This window comes from Atheta coriaria, unplaced genomic scaffold (assembly GCF_025399875.1).
Source record: "Atheta coriaria isolate IRGN ID8LTWV9N9 unplaced genomic scaffold, Caltech_Dcor_3.1 hic_scaffold_6_pilon, whole genome shotgun sequence".
NCBI lineage: Eukaryota > Metazoa > Arthropoda > Insecta > Coleoptera > Staphylinidae > Dalotia > Dalotia coriaria.
The window spans coordinates 11,053,051-11,072,926 of record NW_027045448.1 but is presented as its reverse complement, the minus strand read 5'-3'; the positions used below and the strand labels follow the sequence as shown (position 1 = coordinate 11,072,926).

The 19,876-nt window shown below is 38.3% G+C and overlaps 1 protein-coding gene across 9 annotated transcripts in view; it reads right to left on the bottom strand.

Annotated features, from left to right (window-relative positions):
• Positions 1-19,876, bottom strand: part of SLO2 (slowpoke 2) — a 37,113-nt gene continuing 17,237 nt past the window's right edge. For 2 of the 9 annotated variants that reach the window (XM_065305022.1, XM_065305024.1), the window contains 20 exons: positions 15,000-15,079; positions 14,151-14,250; positions 13,652-13,850; positions 10,184-10,258; positions 9,860-9,943; positions 9,044-9,138; positions 8,630-8,813; positions 8,069-8,434; positions 7,763-7,980; positions 7,528-7,677; positions 7,123-7,415; positions 6,364-6,688; positions 5,903-5,965; positions 5,327-5,677; positions 5,125-5,259; positions 4,947-5,058; positions 4,079-4,264; positions 3,881-4,012; positions 2,470-2,675; positions 1-2,411 (listed from right to left, as the gene is read on the bottom strand). In XM_065305022.1, the coding sequence (XP_065161094.1) occupies positions 1,727-2,411; positions 2,470-2,675; positions 3,881-4,012; positions 4,079-4,264; positions 4,947-5,058; positions 5,125-5,259; positions 5,327-5,677; positions 5,903-5,965; positions 6,364-6,688; positions 7,123-7,415; positions 7,528-7,677; positions 7,763-7,980; positions 8,069-8,434; positions 8,630-8,813; positions 9,044-9,138; positions 9,860-9,943; positions 10,184-10,258; positions 13,652-13,850; positions 14,151-14,250; positions 15,000-15,079 (4,039 nt within the window). In that variant the 3' untranslated portion in view covers positions 1-1,726. Of the gene's footprint in view, positions 2,412-2,469; positions 2,676-2,909; positions 3,006-3,817; positions 4,013-4,078; positions 4,265-4,784; positions 4,830-4,946; positions 5,059-5,124; positions 5,260-5,326; positions 5,678-5,902; positions 5,966-6,363; positions 6,689-7,122; positions 7,416-7,527; positions 7,678-7,762; positions 7,981-8,068; positions 8,435-8,629; positions 8,814-9,043; positions 9,139-9,859; positions 9,944-10,183; positions 10,259-13,651; positions 13,851-14,150; positions 14,251-14,999; positions 15,080-19,876 lie in introns of all 9 variants that reach the window. The other 7 variants (XM_065305017.1, XM_065305018.1, XM_065305019.1 and 4 more) reach the window with 7 other exon arrangements.

Sequence of the window (19,876 nt, the reverse complement as noted above, 5' to 3'; positions counted from 1 at the left end):
TTCATATATAATTTTTTGTTTATTTTGATATATTTAGTATATGCAACATATTTGATTAGGTAATTTAAAAATAACTCTTTTGAAGTGAAAAGTGCGGAACAATTCAACATGTTATTTACAACTACATATCATTTTTTATACTGAATGTCAAAAGTAACTCAGTATTAAATGTATGTACAGCAAAAACAGAAAATAAAACAGGCCTATTTATGGAACATATTCTCATACATTTATTAATGTGCTATAATTTAAATAATTTAAATACTAAAGATGTTGATTTGCATGTTTCATAATGTTTCTTAATACTGTATAATTTAAGCGTAATTTATATGAATAATATGCCCGCAGTTTTTTGCAAAATAATGTAATTGTAAGTAGTAATTATAGGATAAAGTTTAGTGGGCATCTAAATAATAATATACATAGTTGATATTAGCAACTACAATTTTTGCCTTAAATCTTCTTTTAATAGTTTTGAAGAAGCACTCTAATGAGTATTATAGAATATTATATTTATATAGGTATATATACAAATGTTAGCTTGTACGCCTAGTTCAATACTTATTGTTAAATATAATTATATATGTCTAATTTTACCTATGTATTTTATATAAAAACCCTTCATTCGTTTTAGCTCACTTCGCTCAGAGCTTACAACGATGGGAAATAAAGCATATAGTACCAAAGCATCGTCACCATAACTCTATTTAAAGTAGGTTTCAACGATTATACTCTTACTATACATGGTTTTTATTATTTATCATTATGTCTCTTTGTTCACGCCGCATCCTAGAAAAATATATGCACATTTAAGATATGAGAATACAATCGCAATCTCGATAAATATTTCAAGTTGTCTACAGCTTCACAAATACATTGCATGCTTTATTTATTTTGGACCACACCGCACAGTCTTTCCCTAGTGTTTATATTCGTATTGTTTTTGGTTGAAAATTTAGATGTTCTACACGAATGATATTCATTATACATATGCATGATGTTATGGCTATGGACGGCACTGCTAAAATCTATCGTAAGCTAACGTTTGATCCTTCGTGCTACGGGCGTTTCAGGGATGTCTACTAACGTTAGGTTCGCAAATGTTAAACGTCTCTAGCTACAAAATTTGATCCCACTTTCAACATACCTGATAGGTGATACTGATAAGTATTATAATTGGAAGAGTACCCTTCTTGCGATTATTACATATTTTTGTTTGCAGTCAAATTCATGCTTACTTATGTATAAATTCACTTTATTAAAACTCCAACTCGCTACTTGAGCTATAAGATTATACAATCTACGAGGTGTCTTAACCATGAATCTTTGGTTGCATTATCTTTTATTAGTTTGAAAAAATTAAAGATAATTCGAGAATTGAAGCGTAGAGTTGAGAGGTTTCACTTAAATTAAAAATTAAAGAGATATCTTTCATTAAAGCAGCATTTGCACTGGATCTAGATGAGTATCGTGATAAAATAAATTATCTTGAATCTACTAATAGAAAATTTGGCTACGCCAACGTTGTCCTGCGGCTTAAGAGCGAGTGATAAGAATAATCAGTCTAAAGTTCTGATATAATAGAATAAGGCCAAATGCGGTTGAATACTATCCTCAAACTGTTTGATATTAAATAATCTACCAACTGAAAACTACGTGTGGCAAAGAGGATTTAGAGCCATTTATTCCTGAAGCCGCTCATCCTCCTCCCCCACATGAGGTTATATCATACTATTGTTCCCTGTAAGTGTTGCGGATCCGCCGTGGCCGTGCTCCGGTCGGGCGCTTGCGAGGGTGAAGCACCTGCTTCGTACGGGTCGTCCGGCACGTTAATGCCCAAGACGCTGTGCTGCAAGGAGCTGGTTGCGCTCGGTAAACCACTCTGCGAGAGACTCATTGTGCTACCAGTGCACGGTGGGTTAACGCATAACGCCGTGTTGCTGGACATCAGGGGCGAGCTGCACTCCTCGGGTGGTGTAACCTCCAGCCCAATGCTGCCGTTTAGCGCAATCTTGATCGGATTGTTGTAGCTGGTGGAGAAGTGCGATAGGCCGACATCCTCTAGACTGCTCTTGCGACGGGCAGTTAGCCCTTGGCGAAGAGAGTTCGATCGCTTGAGAAGGATATCGTCGATGACGCGCAATGAGTTCGATCGCCCACGCTGAAACGCAGCAATTGTAGGGCTGTCTGGCAACGATAAGGAATTTGATTTGGTCGTTACAAGTGGAGGTGCGCGAGGCGACTGGTAACCGGACAGGCCCAGTCCGGAGCCGCGTCTACTACCCGCCTGCGATGCCGATGCCATTTGATTCACTAAACTTTGCGAGCAGAAACTAATGTTCGATTTTCTTCTACTGTTGTGTCTCTCAAACGTTTTTTGCGCAGAAAACGGGCTTGGTCGCACCAGGTATCTGTAACAACGTTCGATTAAAATTGTCATCACAACTTATCAATTAAATGGATTCTCACATGATATCACCCTCCTCTAATTTCAAATCACAGCTTGGGTTGATGATCACGTAGGACAAACTATTACGCTTCTCGCTCACATCGTTGTAGTCAACAGCTGGTAAATTGAGACTGTCCATTCTAGAACGAACCAGATTCGCAATCTCGGCTCTCTCAATTTGTTGCTCATGGTTATCCCTTGCTTCATCACCCATATTTATAGAATACTATTGAGAAAACAAACCCTATCATTGTAACATTCACCTCATGCATAGCAAGTGTTCATATTTACAGTGTATAACATAATTTTAATGTCACTTGCAAGATAGCAGTCAACAACTTCTACATTAAGGGTACGATTGGAGTTATTTGAGTTAGGAAAATGACTACTAGATTCGGTTGATATGTGTGGCGTTCGTTTGTGTGTAATCGCTTAGCAAAGCATTTAATTCGCTACTCACCATTGACTTTTTTGTATCAGTACAACCCAAGCAGTTGGTGCCCTCCTTGGGCCGATACGTAACGCCCACACGTTCATTACCAAAATCCTCGTCAAGCTATTCGAAATAGGAAGCCAAAGATCTAAATCGTGCACTACCAAGATTCCAGTCATTCAGTTACTTTGTTAGAGATTGACATTCGTAGGTAGTAAAATATTATAATCTAATATAGTCTTATATAGCGCCAATAAAAGTTTGCTATGATAATTGTGTCATGAAAGATCAATACTGTGCATATTAATAAATACCTGTGAAGAGTTGACAGCGTTAATATTGAATCAGCAATTATTAACATTCAGTGACACAGATACATATTACATGCCACATTTGAAGACAATTGTGAGAGCATTGTTTTAAGGCGATATATAAGTTAGAGTATGTAAGAATAATTTGTCATTATTAAAAATTTTAGAAAAGCTTTCAAAAGCAAGAAATTTCTGAATGTTAAGTCAAGAAAGTATTATAAAAATTGTAAACGTGCTCTTACAAAACATGCGAATCGGACGATATCTTTTGTTCTTATTTTAAGGTTGAATGAAACATCTTAAGCTGGTGGTCGAGTCTGGAACATTGTGCGTGCTTTCTCCGCAGTTTGGAGATGTGTCCAAAAAGGTTAAAATCATCGTGAGAACAATAAATTATGTTATACAAAAAAGTCGCTCGTCATATAGAACAAGAATGGTGGTGAGGAAACAAAAACATGTTGTAGAAAATACCGGAAGCGCAAGCGCACGTAAAGCTAATATTTTCGTAAACATGGTAGATGGATTAAATGGGAGCGCAAACTCAAAAACGGAAACAGAAACGAAAATTGCTCTCCAAGCCGGGTTTGCCCTCTCAATTAGCCGAATCGCCTTGGTTCTACTCACCGATGCTACGGATGGCACACGCACGCAGCTCGACCACGCAGAAGACGTGCGGCTCATACTCACGTGAGATGAATCGGCCAAGGAAGTATCCTGTGTCCGGTATATTCCGATCGGTATCTCGCACGTCGTCGAGCATAGCTTTTGATAAAGCCGGCCATACGTCCGTATCCACATATCTTCCTTGGTGATTTTCATCTAAAATGTCCGGAAAGACAAGTTCTCATAAAATGGATACATACGATCGGTGCCAGGGAAACTTACAGATGTCAAGAAGCCAGATCCAGGCGCCTGATCGATGCCGAGCAGGAGGCGCACAAACGTGATGACATAATCTTTGACGAATGCTTGATATAATAAAGTATCTAACATGCTCGCACTGAAAACGGTTCCGGCGGCAAACGGCAGGCGAAACATGTACGAGATATGCGAGCCGCGTTCTTTTTCTCTCTGAAATTTAAATTGTAAAGTGAGTCGTTTTCCACGTTCATGCGGTGCGCCGTGGCGTTCTTTTCGGGCGAAAATAAATGTTCAGGCAGATGTATACAAAAGACCAGACCATATTACGTGTGCAACATTCTACGTTTTGCTCAAATCGTCGTAAGCTTCGTCTCATTCGGCAAGCAATAACTAATCAAAAATTTCAAAGAGTTCTCAACAAATTTACATAATTTACAAGTTCCGTTACAATGTGTTATGTTAGGTTCAAGTAATGTACCATCATCGCTGCATCATCATTTTGACTGCATTCATTAAATTTTGGAGTTTTCATGCCGTTGTGGTTGGTTCATCGTGTATAGCCAAAATAACGAGCAATACTTTGATGCTTGGTCATAACACGCTAGTAGATAAGAACGTATATAGTAAGTAATATATGTTAAATAGCAATGTAAGGAAAAATTGAAAACGTGATTTTCTTCTACTAATATTATAGTTATAGTAAACCGGAAAACCCATTGTGTGTGAATACCTGCATGAACAGTTTTTCTGATAAGCAGCTAGTGCCAATGCAATCCTAGAAATACATAAACATAGTCTTTCACGCACGCAAACACCAAATTAAGTGTAAAAGTATTTCCATCAACACGTTCACGTAAATTAACGAGTATTTGAGAGAAAATTGCACGCTTACTTTTTCCATTTTCGATAGGTGAAGAGCATACTTGTCGTGTGCACGGAATTGCATGAAGCGCATGTTGGACGACTGGGACAGCTCGGTGATGCTTCGAATGGTCGGAAAGAACCTGCAATTCGCCACAAATAACGAAAATCAATATCGCAGAGGGACTACCTCTACGGATAGTATTTACTTGAACATTGTTTGCACGGCTACAATAGTGTTGCAATCAGCAAGCGAGTCCTCCTCCGCCGAATTCGATAACTCTTTATTAACGACGACGACATTCTCGGCGACCGTGATGCCTGCCCTCAGTAAATCATCCAGGCTGCACAGTCAAACCCCGTGATTAATAACTAATTAACGCGAAGGCGCATATGAATAACTCATTTTACCAATCAATCGATCCGAGCATCCAGTACACGAGCGGGAAGTACGAGATGGCGTCTAGAAATGCGATGTCGGGCCGTCGCTCCAGCAGGAGAATGATGGGATGCAATGAGGTTTTCGACCTGAAGTGCGCCCGCAGCGGTATGATAAAATTGTAGATGCCATTGGATGCATAATCGGCGGCTAGGATAATGGTCTTGTTCTGCCACTGATAATCTCGCGCGTTCCTGTAGCTGCAGTGTTCGCAAACCTGCGCCAGTTGCAGGCAGCACAGAGGTTTCTTTTCTTTTAGTAGATAGCAGAGCGTGGGACTCACTCCGATGTACGGCGATACTGGTGGAAATCCTTTCACAATGCTAAACATAAAATAAATTATCCTTAAGTCTTACATTTCCTATATCTTTTTGACGCGAGATACAACCAAACGGATAACTAATGCAAGATGCTCGGATGATCGTAAACAGGGTACAGTTCGACCAAACAAACATTAAATGTGAAGATATGGCGGTGTGTCACGCAAAACGTGGTTGTAACGGAAAATAGAAACAATGTTTGAATAGATTTTAATGAACCAGACTTACCAGGCACAATCGTCATGCCATGCAGGTCTTGATGAGTCTGTCGATTCGGTGGTAAGACTGGACCTAGGGAGTGCAAGGTACGGAAAGACAGAGTGTGATTACAGAGAAACAACACTGCTCACTAATCAACGTTCAAATGTGATGGTGGACGTGCGGCAAAACATATATAATAAACATTAAACATAAACATGTAACATAAACTAATTTGCAAAACAAGTGTAATGCAATCACCGTCGACCAGGATACGTCATATATACAAATATTAAATTAGCTTGCTCACATCAAAAATCAAGCTGAAAGAAATGGTGAACATTGATATTGTATTACGTATGTACAAAGAGCTAGTGTGTTGCATGTTGATTTGCAGTGGAGTCAAATTTTATGATGTGTTATCAGGTATTTTAAGACGATTTGAATTAAGTGAAAATTATCGGCATGCGAAGAAAATGCGAATCGCTTACGCGATCTTTTCGCTGGGCGACCTCCAAGGCACATCATCCTCCAATTCGTCTTCGCTTTCGTCGCCTTCGTCAGCGACGTCTTGCGGTATGTTCATCGACGAGCTAGTGAACATATCCGGAACGGGCAGTATGCTGGGCCGACGGGAATTACGTCTCTGATTTATCACCTCCGGACTCAGTAAGTTCGGATTATCACCGCCGCTGCTACGCGGTATGTCCAAGTGGTTGCCCGTAATTCCGGACACGTCCAGCGTCACAGATCCCGGAGAGGTGTCCTTGAGGCATTGCTTCGAGTCGGCGAAATTTGTCGTGTCCGTAAACGTAGCTAAAATACACACACAATGGCTTGTAAATCGCTTATGTTGTACATTTGCGGACACATGTAAAACTCGTTAACTACACTGAGGATTTTTAAGGTATTTTAAGGTTCTTATGATCAAAATTCGTTAGTGCTCACATTAAAAGCAACTAGACACTGAATCGGTTTGCTCTGATCAAAATTTGAGTGTACATATAGACAAAATGGGTGCCGCTCGTTCAAAATTTGAACACAAATACAATATGAAAAAAATTACATAGAAAGCTCGGATTGTTCTTACCAAGAATTAAAAACGATTCCTACGCAAATCGATTGGTTCGGTTTTATGAATCTTAAATTAACTGGCTAACAATGCGCCCGTGTTTCATCGCTTCGGTGGCGATCGAACGATTGTTAACCGCGTTATGTATTAATGAATAACATGCGCTCACAACACTCACTGACACAGGTTGGGACTTGCAGTATGAGTAGTGGTGGACCGGTACCGTCTTTGCTTGCCGCAACGCTGGTTTTCTCCTGCTCGGTCACAATTACCGGCTCCCCTGACGTATTATTATTGTTCGTCTGCTGATTGGCGACAGTGAACGACGAGTTCTCCTCTTTGGTGATGCTCATGTAGTAGCAGGTGTCGCTCTTCTTCATGATATGCCGCGGGCCCGGATTCAGCAGTATTGTGTCCTCGTAGAACTCCGGTAGTTCGGCAGGCCTAACGCCGACCAGCGCAACACCGTACCTATACATTGCAAAGATAATAGATTTGCATTACAATCGACACGTTGTGTCCCGTCGCTACAAACCACTGCAAACTATCAATTTGGCGGGAAAGTTTCCGCGCGGAAACTTACTTGCGATGTGAATGGAAGCTCGCATATGTGAAACTTTTCCCCTCGTATTCTCCAAAGAAACGACTATCACCCAAGACGATGTGATAAATCTCGTTGCCCGAACATCGGCCGTACAGCCGGTGCCACTCTTCCTGAGATTGCTGACCTTCCCTGAAAGCATCGCGTTAATTAAGCCCATGTCCCACGTCGTGTAATTGACATGCAACGTATAAACTTTTAGTCTGAGCACACTCACTGTCCACGCGAAGTGTGCAGTAGTAGAGTAACGAGAGTAGAAGCGCCTGGACAGAAGCAGTTGTTCGCCAGCAGCGCGTATTTGAACTCATCTTCACAAACGACAAACTCGGCGAACTTGACGTGCAGCTTATTTTCCGGTCTGAAGATCTGTACATACTGCGCCACATTGGGCGCAAAATCCTTCACAGCCCACGAGCGCAATATCGTGTGCTCGTCCTGTAAGTTTTTCAGCATTACGTAAACTCGCCACGTTTTTCTAAGCAAAACTAAACAAGCAAAAGGGATTATCAAATGGTGCGCCTACCGCAGCTGTTTTATCAGCGTAATTTCGAGCCGCTAGCACGAAGCACGCCTCGGCTTCGTTCATGCGCGCCCGAATCAGATCGCCGTCTTTCAGGCACGAACCCTGAATGTAAATAACGCGTTGCGCCCAAATCGGCACTTGCAGTATCATCCGCATCGTCGTGTCTAATTCCATCGGCGAGAGTAGCACTACGTAATAGTCCTGCAGCAGTGGATGCGCGTAGAATTCGTTGAGGAAATCCATTATTGTATCCGCGTGCAACGTTGTGCTGCAGACCACAACGTGCTTTTCTGATTGTGCTCGATGCGAGGAGTATGAACCGCCCAGTTTCTGACGTTCCATCCACGTGAACGCCAATTGTTCAAACTATCAAAATGGATAACATGAATCATAAGTGTACAGAAGTACATTAATTTCAATGCGATCGTAATATCAACAGTGGAACTCATTTCAGACGGTTACTTTTTAATTGTTTTGCAATTTTATGCTCCCGCATGAGCAACGGACAACGTTTTTCCAATAAAGGTGTGTTTGGCTGTATAAATATGCGTTTTTATTTACCTGGGTCGGGAGGACAATTAAAGCCACGCATATCATAATGACCATGTACAGTTGCGAGGGCCAAATGTCCGGTACGAAGTCGCCGTAGCCGACGGTTGAAAACGTCACGACCACATAATATGTGGCCTGAAATAAATTCAGATGTCGGTGGCCGGCGCGCTGAAAATGCTGTATGCCGCACACGCTGTCGAAAACAAATCAAAATTACAAAAATACATTGGGCGACGCGTAATGAAACGATAAATTTGTTAGTGACTGTCAATGGATAAATGCGAATTGTCGCCAGCCACCAGCCGCCGCGGCACCATGGCGTGAGGATTCCGTGATGGTGGGGAATGTGTGACATTAAAATGCGAGCCGGTCATTTATTTTCCATCGACCTCCGTGAGTACGGAAATACGAGAAAATACCTACCTCGTAAATACTAGACAAAGAAGCGTTGCTGACAATATCGTGAGCTGTTGCGATAATGCCGATTGTGACTTTTGCATTGCACGATGCAGGTCGTTCTGAAAAGCGTGGTTTAATTAAAATTTGTAGTGGAAAGTGAAAACTTTTTGTATTATGAGCATTCGTATTGAATGTAATATGCCCTGAAGATGAATAATTTGCAGGTAGTTGTTTAAATTAACTTTCTAAAATGTAATAAAACTCATTCGCCGCGCGCGAAGCGAAGTGAATTAATAAAGTTCTACGCGTTGAACAAACCACCAAACTATTTTGTAAAGTTTCTAATCAATGGAAAACCTAAGTGAAAATGACAAATAAGTTCATTAAAATTCGTAACTAACTCTTATAAAATTAAGCCCACAATCCAAATAATCAAATAGACTGATAATAACTCAATTGTTTTAGCTGCGCAAATATTGATATTTGTACGCTGTGCTTTAAACGTTTACAGTCATGTTAGAACACACATTATGCATGTATGCCAGTTGCATGCTTGCAGCCCACTTAGCGTTATCCCAGCTCAAAGGGTGCACTTGCAATTTCACTAATGCGCGTTTGTTGGAAATACAAACGTCATCTGACGTTAACTTGTTTGCGCCAAAGTTTCAACTCACACTGAAACTGTAAGTTCACACAAACTTGTTTTGTCCCCATTGGATAAGCGCACCCCCAACCACTAACTGCATCTTTGAGCAAAACTGAGGTCAAAGTTCCACACATTCAACTCATGCCACTCACGGTTATTAAAGTTAATCAATAAATAAATGAAAGTTTACTTACAAACATGTTTTCCAGGGAACGTTTGGCAAGCCAACAATTGAGGAACACCGGGATGAAGACGTTCCTCAAAGGCGGATAAAATATCTGAGCGGAAGAAAAAAACATGAATACACACAACATACAATAACGCGTAAGAAAAAAAATGCACCAAAGGCGCAACAATATTGACGGCACGTGAACGTGCGCATCTCTATAAGATCTTCGGTTTCGTGAAGTGAAACAGATACAGAACAAAGATGCACTTCTACGTTTTGTCGCACCGTCTACATCGCCATCTCGACTCGATTCTACAAGCCGCAGTCGTATCAATATCTCAATGCTCACCGTTATTGTGAAGGGGATTGTATTGACTAGTTCTAAGATGAAGTGAAACGATAATAGCTGCTGCCATATATTTCCCTGAAACAATCGTTAAAAAACATTGTTATATTTGGCAACGGCGGAAAGCAGATATGAAATGAACAACGCACAAAAAGGAACATTTTCCGTTGAAACGACTCTCGATATATGCAGAGTGAACAAAAAGCTTTCATTGGTAAAAATAAAGGGCAAAAACTTTGCAAAACCTTTTTCTCTTATTCTGTTTCGAATGGTTTACCAATATTTGCGTATGAATATTTAACCGTTGGTAAATATCATCGACAAATCCTATGTGCGTCATTATTGGCAAAACGTTTGAAAGAAATGCAAAGTAAACGCTTTTTTTATTTTTTCGTTTTAATATTATTAGTTTTGTTGATCCCACAAATTTTAAATGTAAAACAACGGAAACTGTTTGCAAAAAGTTTGCATCTTTACATTAATATCATTGGAAAACCGTGCTGCGATTAAATTGAACCTGATGCTCTTCCCCAAACGTAAAAATTTAATGTTTTATAATAAATATTTGATGGAACGAGCAAGCGTTCTTCCGCGCATGATGTTTTTCACGTAGTATTCTAGTGACACATGAAAATACCGCCAATAGCATTGCTGCTAGGATAATAATTTATTAATCACATCGTTTTACTATATTTCTAATGTAGAAATAAAGTGTGTCATTGCCATTAGATATTTGTGTTAATACTGATGTTTATCACCGCATGCGTGATAGATAGACACGTGTTGAAATACTATTTAGACAGTTACCAAACAAAGCAGCATTACCATTTCCCGTAACAATGATGCCTGAAAATGCAGTTAGAAGTTGTATTGATCATATTTAAATTTTTCCTGCAATAAAATTGTCTGCAGTTAACGCCAAGGGAGAATAATGTTTTAAATTTACGGCAATTCAACCCAAGAGACAAGATCTAAAGTACAATGCACTTGGCTTTGTTCCTATTGGTCACCAACCAGTACTAACTCTCTGATCATCTTTCATTGGCTATGTTGCTGTAACATTTTGCTTGAAGACAGACAGAATTGAAAGCATGCAGTGCTTAAAATGCTAACATCTCAGAACGGACGATTCAGTCTCATGAATATTTTATTTCGCATTAAGTTAGACAAGTTATTTTGTTTCTGGCGAGATAAAACAAGCGCTACCAGCGAAATACATTCCTGGTGAAATTATTCAAAAAGGTCATGTAAAACTAGAACTGTCTCTGAAAGCATGTATCCACCTTCAAAAGAACTTTGAAAGTTACTATTAAAAATTGTTTTAATATTAGATTGGTTAGTAATTACAATTTAATTGAGTCTAAGTGGAAGTAATTATAAATTGTCCAGAAACTGCTTCGCGTTGAGTTAGTCCCCAAGTTGATCGATGAAGGCCTAATGAGAGATGAAACACGCTCGCACACGGCCATTTTCCAAGCATTTCGTAGAAATGGCGCGCACATTACGTTCGAAAATGATTTATTGAACATTCTGAATTATCAATGATTTAAATATTAAAGCAAAGTGATTGATTCTTTCGCTATTATTTTATAATTTACGCATGAAGGCTTTCAGCAAATAAAAGCTAAGAATATATTTCACAGAATATGAAAATAATTCTCATATTTATAAAGGTAGGTAGAAATGTATTAAAAAATACAAAATGTAATCTTGCAAAATATTACTCTATGCTAATACATGCTCCACACGTGGTTTGTACGACAAAATATTCAAACAGGTAAAAACTACATCAGAAAGGAGCGGAGTTTGCTAATCTCGACCCAGAGCACACAGATGATGCTCGCCAGGAACCCTACCGAAGTAATACCCCACAGTAAATCAGTTCAACTCGCCTTGTGCACATCCTGTTTTGCTACTCCTATGAGAATCACGGCTTAAAACAATAAACTTCACGCAGTCCACTGGCTTTGCACTTGTTCAACATCCAAAAACAGAGACGATTTTCTTTGCTTTGAGAGTTGTCTTTTTCCAAATATTTAATTCATGTAACGCATGATATCTTTGACAAGCGTCTCAATGCACATATGAGTAAGGTCTCCGATGTCAACAAAACAAACAGCAAAAAAACATGAAACACACTCAGACGTACTAAAAATTTAGGCACTACTTTCATATTTAATATATTTTTGAAAAGTACATTTAAAATATTTAGCAAATATTGATTATCAATTATATTAAAAATATGTGCTACGGTTTGTTTATAATATCAAACCAACTGCTTAATGCGCAAAGTTTATACTTGTCATTATCCTAAATATAATTCTTCCGCTATGCGAAAGATAACGCTTTGAATTCGTAAAATTTAAATGTTTTGCAATAAAATGCTTTCAGTTTCCTTTGTCTTTGTCAACGACCAAGGCACTCACGTATCCCTGCAAGTACTACAGTAATGCGAGGTGTTGTGGCTTGCCTCTTGCCTGAGGCATTTCGTGAAACTGTGCAAACTCGTTCGATATAAATAATGACACCAACTTGGTGTACCTTAGCACCGTCCTAGTTCCTTCACGTGCGAACGCAAGTTTCCGTCGTTTTTGGAATGTTTATTTTGTGTTTCCTCAGAGGAAATAAGCGAAATACTCGTTTATCATCGATCTTCACCAACTTTGTTTATAATATCTACGAATTTCTGTCGAAATTAGGTAAAACCTAATTTGGAATGCGTTTGGGAATAATAATAACTTCATAAACAGAAAAAATTGTTAGCAAATAATAAAGAAACACGTATCCGTATTATAGAAGAACGTCAGAATTGAAAATTATGCGGCAAACAAAGATTAAGTATCAAAAAGTCTGAAACGTGTGCGCAAACTTTTCCTTGTCGCTTGCGTTACGCTGCTGTATGTTACACCGCGCAGGCTGCGAGAATGCATTTCAGATTCCGGATACGGGAACTAACTTCAGCATATCGAAGCTGAACGCTGGAAAATGTCAGAGGTCAAGTTGGAATGCCCTTGGGAGGAGGAAGATATGACATGAGAGCATTATGCCTCCTGCATTATTCGCACAATGAACGCGTAACCAACCGAATCAAAAATCAATACAAATTTTGATTCGATTTTTAGCCGCAGGTAAAATTTCGCTCGGGCAAAAAAACAAGCTCTATCAGCATTTCACGGCTTTTGAATTGATTAAAACTCTACTCTAGCACTCTACACCTCCGTGTGGAAATAATGAAATTTTCAAGCACCATAATGTTTCTTTCTCGCTCTGGCTCTGATCGTGTGTCATTTGAATTTTAGGACGCAAGTAAATGACAGGTCGCTTCCTTTGGTGAATGCCGCGAAGAAATAAGTTTTGACGCAGATGGGAAACTGGAGCGCCAGAGGGCCGAGAGTCGTCGCAGACTTAATTAATGGACGCGTATGCGCGCCTTTAATATCGTAATGTAAGGATAAATAGAATTAGTGCTACCTTGTATCCTAAATACGCCAGCAGGAGCGCTTCGGTCAGGCTGACGATCGCCAGCACCACTTGGACGCTCCACAGCTCCAGCGGGCGATTGACATAAATAATGGCATCCCAGTTGATGATCGGATTTTCTTGAAACTTCTCTTCTGTTAGGTTGGCTGATATTATGTATTCCGTCTTGTTTCCAGGCACACAACCATAACTTTAAAGAAAAACAAACAAAATAAAGAGATATTTTCAAAAAATTAAATCGATAATGACCTAATTTTAATTTTCCGGAAATATGAAACATAAAATATAAGACTAAACATCTTGAAAGGCAGATTAAAGCACACTTTAAAAGGATGTCGTGTTTACTGCACGTAACCACTAAAACAGGAAATATAAAATTTGACGATGTCAAAGCGCGAATGTCAAGCACTGATAGTGCAGTCGATCATATGAAAGTTAATGTAAAAGTAAACGAGTAAAAGTACGAAAGATGGGATAAATGTATACTTACCAGGTTGCGTACGTAGGATCCAAGTCGGTGACGACACGTATTATGTACAGGACGCATGTTACCAATTTGAATATTAAGTTTGCTATTCGTATTCGTAAACCTGCAAGCAAACGAAGACATTAAAAAACGTTTAAATTTAACTTACGTTCTACCAAACCAAGTTAAAGATTTTAAGATTTCTAACTTTTGCAACTTGTTACTTGTATATTGTTTTTATGCCATCCATCAACCCAGTCTTCCTTTTTTGCACACTTAATTAGTAACTTGTGACAGCTGGGCCGTGGAAAAATATGTCAAGCGTTAAGTAGTACAAATGATTTGTTTGTACGTCTAATGAAAAAAATAATAGCGTATACGCATTTAAGAAAATATGCTAATGGGATTATAAATGTTAATTGCCGTCCTGGGCTGGCTGCGAAAGTCTTTTGTCATTTAGTGTTGCACCGTTTTATTGTACGGTAGTACAAACCTAGTGGTAACAGAAAAAAATGGCACCTTAAAGGTCGTACGGCCATTTTTTCCATTGGTTCCACGCCTTTGTCGCATTGCGATCATTATGCAGAAATCTTTTCAGCCCGGGTACCTGCTTTTACCGGTAACACCGTATCGTGTAGTGAATTAAGAGCTGATTTAATGAACAGAAACGGTAGAAATTCGTGTGCAATGTAATATATCGTGACTTTGATTGCATTCGGTAAGCAGGCCGCGTTGCATGTTGATTTCTTATAAAAAAAACAAGTAAATTGGTCATTTTGGTCATGTTACCGTTAAAAATCAAGGAATAAAAATTGCCGCAAATTATATGGTTGCAATGTTTGGAACCTAGGTTTGTAAATATAGTTTACTCACTACTTCTCTGATTCTTTATAAAATATAACTGAAGGCGTTCCTTGAATGTATTCTCGTTCACGTAGTACTCAACACGGACTCTGCAACAAAAATAGAAACAAATTCAATTTTAACCAATTTACGGAAAGTTAAAGTTTAAATTGGGTTAACATTACAAGTTTTATATTTAGCGCAGGAAAAAGTATATAAAACTGTATAAAAAAGTTCTTGTTGAGTAATTAAAGTAAAAGGTTTGTTGGATTTAATGATGCACTAGCGAAATGTTGACATATTTAGTGAATTTCGCGCAACTGCATAGACATCAACGGAAATTATTTTATTATCACTCGAATACACAAAGGTGTGTTAATTAACATTACACCAGTAAGCGATGATATCATTGTTAATAGTTTTAATTTACTCTTTATCAAAAAATAAAAATAATTAGTAGGTATATTTTAATATTTAATTTGTGCACAATCTGCATAGCGCAATTACTAAATTCAAACATTTACACACCTTTGCAAATGGAAGCGCAGGCTCAGTTCTGAAGGAAAAAGATAAATTTGTGTACTCTTTTGATTGAGCGTCTGCATCTATTTTCTAGACAAACATCGAAATACACTTGCCGGTAACCAGTAAGTGATAGCAAAAAGTGTTTGGAATCCTTCAAACATCCTGCGCTTTTCGGCAAAACTCCCACAGCGACACAACACAAAACGGAATACTTGAATTCACCAGTAACAAAGAGCTTGTATATGTATGCAACCCAGTATACTGTTGGTTGGTTCCCTCGCTGATTGCTTTGATCTAAGTTTTTATATTTCAATAAACTTGGCACAGAAAAACGTAGGGCACAGTACAACGCAATGCGCATCAACTTTCGCGCTTGCATCATAAGCTTGCATATTTCTTTTCGAGAATAAAATGAACGCCGAAGCAATATGCGTACTGCTTCCTAAGGATTTACTGCGTGTAGTAAGAGCATATATTTATTCAAAATATTTTTGCTCGGAATGTGCGCTGCTAGATTTAATATTTGCAATGCTTCGAATTCATCGATTTAAGTAAACAGTAAATTTGTTTAGGTACTTGTATGAATAATAAATATAAAATTACAAATATATTGGTGGAAATAGTTTCAATTTTCAATTATTATATCAATATCATTCACGGTGCAAAATAATTTGATTTAAAAAAGCAGTGCACAATAAAATAAATTATTAACGTTGCGGCTGGTTTGGCCGAGCAAACATTGTAAACATAGTACACAACAGCAACAGACAGACATTAATTATTTAACTTGACTAGGTGATACGAAATTGAAAATCGATTCGTTTATTATATAAAATTAGGTTTATGGTGCGTTTTTTAGTTGACGCTTATGTGGTAATATTGGTGTGTATTTTGCTACAATAAAAGTAAAGTGGGTTGCAAACGTACCATCGTAGTACGACCAGATCATATATAGGTAGAAGAAGAGTATTTAAGTGCTGAACTTTCTTTTACGAGTTTGTGCATCACGTGCAGTTTACAGTTTTCTGTAACACTTTAAAAGTGTAAACGTGCTTGTACTTTAAGTGTAATTAACTTTTCTCTACTTTCGTGTACAGAAAATAGACTTTTGTAATGAGAGTAGTAAAAACTTTGGTTATGTTTGTCAGGAATAGAGTACAAACTTTTAAAAATGTAATTTCTACAATTTATATTACATTTCTATTAATTTTTGTTTGTAAATGGATTTTTAATCATAAGATTTATCTCAAATAATATCACATGTTATCGTTAGCAATTTTCCCGAATGGTTGGCAAATTATAGGAACAAATGCGCAAACATGCTCAATCGAAGCAAAGCGCCGATAAAACCTGTCTCGCACGCTTTGCCAGCGAGTTCGAAGTTCCCATTCGAGCACAATGAAACGGGTAGAGATCAAAGCGCGGCAAACGTGTTATCGTTAAATTTCAAAATCCAATATCATCAATACTCTGCACACGTTCGACGACTTCATACCGCCACATTCAACTGCCACTCATCGAACGCCTAAGTCCGCTCGCTCGTTCGTTCGCTGATAATTGGCAGCCACCCCTTTTTTGCGTCTGCCGCAGTCATCACACATTGGCTACACCGCAGTGGTGTACATGCATCGCAAAAGTATTAAGCTGTGATGAAATATTTTACGCCCCAAGCATAATTTCACGGGAAACTAACGCTTACAGTAGTACCCATATTTCAATGCCGACATCGGGGTAAAAGTGTTGGCCAGGGGTGCCAACATTGAAAAACGTATCGTCGGACGCAGCCAAGGCGTTGTTGGTAATAAATTTTCTCACATTTACAACTATCGTAAAATTTTTTAACGGGTTTCAGAAAGTAGCTGCCGAAGAAACGCCCGTCTAACGGACAGGATCTAAAGTAAAGAAACAGCTTTAAAAACGAGTCCGCATTACGCGTTTGGGTATAACAGGTTGGAAAAAGCCTAAAAAGCTTGCGCAATGCTCACGCACAACACACAATAAAAGTGTATTTCTTTATTAAACCAGAACGAAACGAGATATAAAAAGGACGAGACCTGAGATCCCACCCGCTAGGCAAATGTAATATAATGTAGTAATGCCCATTTTCTTAAAAGGATTTTTAAGTTCTACAACGCTAAAAATAAACTTATTCAATGTAATTGTTTTCCACTGTGAATTGCCTTCCAAAATTCTAGCAAAGCATTAATTGAACTAACAGTCTACTGCATTCAGTCTCCTTCTGTTAACTAACTCTTTGATGTTCCATCGCTTTCAGTTAGGCCATTGGTCTCATTCAATTTAAAATAGAAATTGTCTTGAAACGGATTAGATACGGATTATTTAATGCAATTTTCGTTTTGATCTCACGCTTGTTTAAACTGTTCGGGACAGTTTTCAGGTGCAGCCATGCAAACAAACAAAAATACACGTGGTGTGAAAGTCCGCATTGCGAACCGCACTTGTAATTATTCAAGTCAACCACACGAAGTGGCTAGGGCCACAAATCCTCGGAGACCGGCCAGCACTTTTGACCAGCAATACAACGTTTGGGCAAATATTTTGTTTGTCCATAATTAATCATGCTATTTTGCGAGCTCGGAGAATTAACAACAAAAAACTTAATTATTTAATTCCCCAGGAATAATAGCTAGTAATAAATTGCTAAATACATATTTAAGTAGCCTAAAATGTAATTTTCCTTTGCTACAAAATCGTAATTCTGTTTTTATCCGCATATTCTGTAATTTATTTCACTTAAATTAAACTAGAATCTGCCTCAACTGCACACAATAGTCCCAAATTATATATAACCTCAATGCAGTGCAACGTTGAACAAACTACACTTACACCATACTTGATGAAGTCATATAATACACAACAATCATTCTTAATCCAGCGCTTGCGTTCACTGTTCGCAATTCCGCGGTTTGTTTATTTCTGAAATTTAAGGAAACGCTCCATCGCACGCATATTTTCCCGCATTACTTGCCCCTAATGTGCCTCGCCATTGTTGCGTCGCATAAAAGCATGAATGTGGGTGCATGTAGGTAATGCGCGAACAGGGTATAATGATGATGCCAAGCCGTGAATGCGCTTGCCAACAATATTAAAATACGACCCTCGGCGCGGTGCAGCCAAGGATAGCGACTGGACAAATACATAATGCACACACATCATGGCGACGGACACATTGGCAGGAAACATGGCGATCCACATCACAACAAACCGTCAATACTACTGGGCGATAAACGTGTGAAAACTTCGATTCGCCGCTACATCGCATGACTGGTTGAGAAATATAAATATATAATTTCTGTGCACACTAAAATATTATTATTAACGGAATAAAATAAAAATAAAAACAAACAAAGGAAAAATTAAAAGTGTAATTGTTCAAATCGTAAACCGAAAAATTTCAAGATTACAGGTTTTATTTTTGAAATGATTGCGAGTTTAATGAATATTTTTTATATTTAATCAGTTTATATCCAGAATTCCATTGGAAAATTTTATTAATTTACAATTCATAAAACATTATAACCTAATAAAAGTAGATATCACTAAAATATAAAAAATAGGAACCATAAACCATAAAATTCAAGAAATTATTGTAAAGTAAAGTTAGTTCCAGAATACTTTAATTACCTATATATCATCAAATTTTGATGTGAACTTGCTCAAAAACAAAATGGCAAGTTTTACCCGCAGAATATATTGATTATATTATAAATTATGTATACTTGGGGAATCATTATGCTCTTTACACACCAAATGCAATTAAATGTGTAAATATAAATAGTAATGTCGGTACAAACACATTTTTATACTTCGCAACGCCCAGAAACACTATTCGCTCGGCGAGACACGCGTAGACCATAGGCTTTTATGAAAATATGTCCCGTGTTGGTTGCAAGAGGGTGCTATCTTATCATTAGTTGCTTTGTGCATTATACTCGAACGTAACTAACAAGCACATTTGTTCGAACGGACGCGTAACCATGCGGTAACCACAACTTCACGAAAATGTATACGCCAGATATTGTATTGACCTACATATTATAATGAATTTTAGAATTTGGTTAATATAAACGTAACGTAAGTATAATGACGTGAACCAACAAGTTGGTATAGTTTTCGGTTGGCTTCTCAATTACGCACTAGTTGCGGTCGTGTTGTTGTTTAGACGTTCGGACGCCAGCGCATATCCATTAGGTGTGGTGGAAATGTAAATGATGGTCTCGTATTTAATGGAAAATTCTAATCAAATCAAATTGCAATGTCGGAGTACGACGATGGGAAACACGCAGAAAACGCAAAACCGTCACGATATTATGTATGACAAAGCAAGTATTTACATCGTTGGTATATGTACACTGCTACCA